The sequence below is a fragment of the Andrographis paniculata genome, unplaced genomic scaffold (genome assembly GCF_009805555.1).
Source record: "Andrographis paniculata isolate CXL003 unplaced genomic scaffold, ASM980555v1 Contig12END, whole genome shotgun sequence".
Classification (NCBI taxonomy): Eukaryota; Viridiplantae; Streptophyta; class Magnoliopsida; order Lamiales; family Acanthaceae; genus Andrographis; species Andrographis paniculata.
In genome coordinates, this window is record NW_026137402.1 from 577,974 (window position 1) to 584,337 (window position 6,364).

Sequence of the window (6,364 nt, forward strand, 5' to 3'; positions counted from 1 at the left end):
GTCTGTTTATATTACATTAGCATCTTTTTTTTTTTTTTTTTTTTTTTCTATTCAATATTTTATTGTTTGCAAATCAACCTAAAATTTGAAAATAATTTCATATCCTCTATAAAAATAATTGGAATGATAAAAGAAACATTAAATAATAAATAAATATATGGAAATGAAAAGGGTTTGGTGTTTGTTTCTAAATTGATATATGAGCAGATGTACACTTTATCTCTGAATGGATTTACTGTTGCAACGTAGAGTGGAATGTTGGAAATTTATATTACAAAGTATTTATATATCTCACAGTCACAGACCTCATTCACTCCAATGCCATCATCCATCCCTTTCATTTTCACACCTATATAATATTTTTCAATTCAATTAAACCTCAAACTCCATCTCCTCATTAAGAATTTGCATTTCCAATCTCATATATATATATACATTCAAACCCCAAATTTTTATTTTTATTTTTATTTTTATTTTTTAAAAAATTAATATATCCAGAGAGAGAAGATCAAGAAGAAGAAGAAGAGGATCAAGGATAAAAACCTAGAGGCCTTGAAACCGTTTTCCTCCCCATCCCAATTTCTTCTCCCTTTAGATCATTAAACCCATGTTTTGATATATATATATATAGAGAGAGAGAGAGAGAGAGAGAGAGAGGTGTATATATGTATTGAGGTTGTGAATTCTTGAATTGGTGTTTATGATTATGAGTGTCATTCATTATGCGTTAGGAAAAAATATATATGAATGAGTGTTTGTAGAGAGTAGAAAGAAGAGAGAGAGAGAAAGAATTAATGGTAATAATGTTGTAATGATGAGTGGAGGAGAAGGAGGAGAAGAAGAAGAAGAAGGCGGAGGAAACAACGAGAATAGTACAGGAACCGGAACGGGAACCGCAGCAGCAACAGGAGAAGGTCCCGGAGCTGGAGGCCAGGCGTCGTCGAGCGGTAGCCGGTGCCTGGACTGCGGGAACCAGGCCAAGCGGGACTGCGAGCATCTACGCTGCAGGACCTGCTGCAAGAGCCGCGGCTTTCAGTGCCCCACTCACGTGAGGAGCACGTGGGTTCCGGTTGCTCGCCGCCGCCCCCGCCTCCTCCACCACCACCACCACCACCACCACCAGCCGCAGCAGCTCATTCCCCAGCCCGACCACCACCACCACCCCCATGGCCCAAACCCTAAGCGCTACCGCAACCACAACCCCCCACCTCCGCCCTTAGGTAATTCATATAAATCAATTAAAACTAAACTAAATATATATATCTCTTGATTTTGCAGATCCAGCTTTTAATCTTTTCCTTCATTCCTTTATTTTGCTTTCTGATCTGCGTTTCTCACTCTAAAATTCAACCCTAGCTAGATAGATACCAACATCTCTCTCTCTCTCTCTCTCTCTATATATATATATTATATACACATATGACTAACAAAGTGTTGATCTTGCGTGCAAAGCATCTCTCTCTAACTCTCTCTCTCTCTAGGTTTTAGGAGTTTTTGATAATGACCATACACATAATTCATTAATTACACTATACAATTATCTATAAACCCTAGCTATCTTCTCTCTCTCTCTCTCTCTCTCTATATATATATATATACATATGTTTATATATATATATTTGTTTTGTCCTGATGTGAGGCTCTAGGGTATTTGTTGTTAGAACAAATTCTGCTATGTAGAAACCCCAAATCGAAAGAATAAAAAAAAAAAAAAAAAAAGATTTAAATCTGTGAATGATTTAGCTATTTATTTCAATTTTGCAAATGATTTAGTGAAATTGAAATTTTAGAATTTTTTGAAATTAGGGTTAGTTGCAGAAGAAGGTGAAGTGCCGCTGCCGGGCGAGGTAAGCTTTCCGGCAGTTTTCCGATGCGTCCGCGTGAGTTCGATCGACAACGTCGTCGACCAGTACGCCTACCAGACCTCCGTCTGCATCGCCGGCCACGTCTTCACCGGAATATTGTACGACCAGGGCCCCGAGGATCAGCACCACCACCACCACCACCATCCGCCGGCGGAGCATGTTCCTGCCGGAGAGTATGTGACCGGCGGCGGCGGCGGAGGAGGAATTGGGATTGGGATAGGGTTGCTGCACCAGCAAAACCTTGGAGGTACAACTTCGGCAGCCACGGGTACAACCTCGTCTTCATACCCTAGCCCCTTCTGTGCTTTTAGTGCTACAACTTCACACTTCTTTCATTACCCAAATTCTTGAATAAATAAATAATCACTACTACTATTATTATTATTATGGGTAACAATTTCCTAGAAATTTGATTATATATGTTTGGAACATTTATTGAGAACAATTTGGATGAGTAGAGTATTATTTATGATAATAATAATAATCATATATGGTGGTGGATTAGGATTATGTTAATTTGGTATCTAAATTTAAATAAAAGTTTTACTTTATAGTTAGATTTTTGGTATATTTTAATTTGATATATTATTGACAAATATTTGTTAATATTGGAGACAAGTAAAGATTACTATTATTATTTGGTAATGGGAGGCTGTCTAACAAAACATATAATACTTTTTATTTGATTGTGTATGTTTCAATGAAGAATAATTTATTTGATCTTGTGTGTTAATTATTTCCATGCATTATTTAATGAATTTAGATGAGGTTTGCATTTTATTTTAAAATAATAATTATAACAATAATTGATCACATGATCATATATAGATCAATTGGCTTTATGTGTTATTTGATTATGAATTTGCCATTGTGACATTTCTTTGTGTGTGCTGGATATATAACATTTCTTTGTTGCCTTAATAACTTAAATACTTAATTATTACTCTCTCTGTCCAACTTATTATATCCATTTGTTCAATTCTGTTTATTCACTTTTTTTTTTTTATTTTTTTTTAAAAATATGCACTTTAATTTTATTTTAAAATTTAAAATTTAAAATTTTAATTAGATAAATTAATTATTTTAATTTTAATTTAAAATTATTTTTATTAATATATTTTAAATTATTTAGTAATTATATTAAAAGGAAAACAGTTGAAGGAAAACAGTAGTCGGAAGAAGGGATTATTATTATTATTATTTATGACTGTCTTTTCTTTCCCCTCACCATCAGAAATTTCAGAAAATGCACTGTGCATGCTAATCAAATTAAATTAAATCTGTATGTGATGTATTGAGTGACACTGTTTAATAGATCAAGGGTTACATATGCCTAGGAACTAAAATTTATTGCACTATTTATTTCTCACTCTGTCCTGTATATCATGTTCAAGTTACCGTTTTTGTCTGTCTCACATACCATGTCATTTTTCTTTTTTAAAAATGATTACACACTTTAATCTCATTTTAAACTTTTTAATTTTATTTTTTTAAAATTTTAATTGAACTAATTAGTTATCTTACTCTTAATTTATAATTATTTATATTATAGGATAATTATTTTTACTAATATATTCTTAATTATCTACTAATTACATCTTTTTTAAAATATCGTATTTACAGTGTAGGAGACATGGTAATATAATATTAAAAAGAATAAAGTACACGAAGAGATGCATGATAGCATAGTTTAGACATGATATATACATATACACTTACATTCTTTCATTTTATATATACACACTTTATTAAATTTTTATTTAATCCTATTCTGATAACATAAGCTATAATATTTTACATTCTATACTAAAGTTAAACTTTGTTTAATTTGACTTTGTGTTATTTTGTGAGATTATAATATATTTTTTAAAAAAAAATTAAGTGCTGCAAATTAAATAAGAATCTGAAAAAAAAAAATGATTTCAAAGTAAATAAAGTCATAGTTGTGTTTTTATTTGGTATATATATATATTTTTTATATAGGATGAAAATAATTGTTGAATGTAATGTTTTGCATTAAAAAAAAATATTGAATTTAATATATTTTGTGAAAAAAATTGAATAGTAAAAAAACAAGGAAATATAATACTAAAATACAAGCCTTAGAAATAAATAAAAAAAATAAAGTAGTCAACTTTTTGTAAATCAAATGATGAAATATTGTTAAGTCTAATGTTTTGAATATAGAATAAGTTCTTAAATTTAATATTTATAAAAATTAGATTTTTAATTTTTGTAAAACAATTCAAAAATAAGTTTGAATTAAAAAAAAAAAAAACCATCTTAGTGCAGTATCTGTGTGTATTAGAAACATAAAGTACATAATATGTAAATTTAGCCCAATTTCTCTGTGTTTTTCCACAAAAATGAGACTAAAATATCTGGATTGAAGGGGGTATATTTAAATAAAAAATAGAAAAAATTGTAAAAAATATTTTTCATATATACTTTATTGTCCTTATTTATGTCGCTGCCAAATATATTATATATCTTTGCAAAAGTCAGCATTTGTGTCATTTGCTTGCGCTTAATGTTCGCACAATAATTGTTCCAAACACGGCCACACGTCGCCCAATAAAAAAATAACGACTTTTATAAATATGTAAGATATATTTTTGTCAAAAAGATAAATAAAAGACTAAAGTGACAAATTAATATACGTGAAGGGATTATTTTTACAATTTTCCTCCGATTATTGTACAGTAAAAAAAACCTAATACTTTGGCTAGTTAGGTTGTCTTTTAATATGTTAAAAAATGTGTGTGTTTGTTTGTGGGGTTAGATTTTATATTTGAGATTTGAATAGTAAAAATTTTGAATTAAAATAATAAAATGATATAATATGAATAAATATTGATCTGATGTTTTGAATGTAAAATTGATTTTTAGTATAAAAAAAATAAATTAAATATCCGGTTTGATATTTTTGAATATTTTTTTTAATAAATAGTAGTATAAAATTTTATAAAAGAACATACTAACCAGTTTTTTTTTTCTTTAAAAAAATATATATTGCCCCGTTATTCCGGATTATAAAACATTTTGAAGAATCATGATGTTCATTGAATAAATTATTTATTAGTATTATTTTAAAAATATTGTATAAAAAATAATATATTTCTAATAATTTTTTTTTATTGATAATTGTATATAGATTAAAAAAGAAACCTTTATATTTTTAAAATTGTATTAGCATTATTCACCAAAAATTCTCTTTTCAAAAAGCATTATAAATCTACTTTTTAAGTTTAAATATTATGTCAAAAAACCTATTCTATTTATATCATATATATTTTTCATTCAACTTTTTACTTCTTTTGAACCAACCTAAGATTTCAAAATATCGCAAAAATACATTCTATAATTAATCAACATATTAGTTAATACTAACACACACAAGAAAGAAAAAAATAATACTAAATTTTGTTCAATATTTATACTCAATTAATACTAATTGGTTGTGGATTTTATGTTTTTTATTTTAATTATTTTTAAAGTAAAATAGTTGATGAAAAATGGATGCATGTTAGACGTAATATCTGAAAATTTACATCACTCAAAATAAACAAATAAATAAATAACAGGGAATTGACTATATATGAAGTGAGGTCTTGTGACAACATAGATCTGCCTAATAGACATGTTATTTTTTATTTATTTATTTTTTATTAATAGACATGTTATAAAGTTTATATGATGATAAAGAAACCTTCACATGCATATGCATGCACACTACTATCGACTATAAAATTCTACTATTATATTTTAATTATATAAGTTGTGATCATTTGTAATTTTAGTTTTCATGTTTTTAATTTTATTTCATTACAATAAAATATCATTTTTGTAACGAAGTTTTTTTCTTCATAAATTCACTTTTTCCGTTACTAATAAAATTAGAGACGATGAAATTAAGAATAGAATTACATTAGCTACGTAAATTTTAGTGACAGAATTCCGTTACAAATATACTATTTTTTTTGTAGTGTTTTCATGCTAGTTGTCTAACAATTTATTTATTTTTTAAAGAAATATTACGTAAAATCTTATATAAAAAATGTAATTTTCTAATTCAAAATATTACATTCAATATTAATTTATTTTATTTTCAATTTTTTACTATTTTGATATCAAACAAACCCCAGTTTCTTTGATTTTGAGTTGAGTTTGAAATTTTAAATTCAGTTTTGTTTACTAATATTTTGATTTAATATTTTATGAGAAAAAAAATAATATTAATAATGTTAATTTTGGTTTTAAATAGAAACAATCAAACCCTTTCCAAAAGAAATTCTAAAAATATTTAAATGTACTCTATAATTTAATTTTTGAATTAAAACATGATAGTTCAAAAGTACAAGGGATCAAATGCAGTGTTTAAAAATAATAATAACATGCATTATCTTTTTATACATGATGTGTTCTACTTTTTTTTTTTTTTTTTAATAATAGTTTAAATGTGATATATTGTAACATAAAATAATATATGTTTTTTTATA

At 27.2% G+C, this 6,364-nt stretch overlaps 1 protein-coding gene across 1 annotated transcript; it reads left to right on the top strand.

The window, feature by feature from the left end:
- Nucleotides 1–814: 814 nt before the first annotated feature.
- On the top strand, nucleotides 815–2,216 carry LOC127256785 (protein SHI RELATED SEQUENCE 4-like). Its single transcript, XM_051282980.1, has 2 exons — nucleotides 815–1,220; nucleotides 1,807–2,216. Exons 1-2 carry the CDS (start codon nucleotides 815–817, stop codon nucleotides 2,214–2,216), a joined length of 816 nt encoding a protein of 271 aa, XP_051138937.1.
- Nucleotides 2,217–6,364: the final 4,148 nt, after the last annotated feature.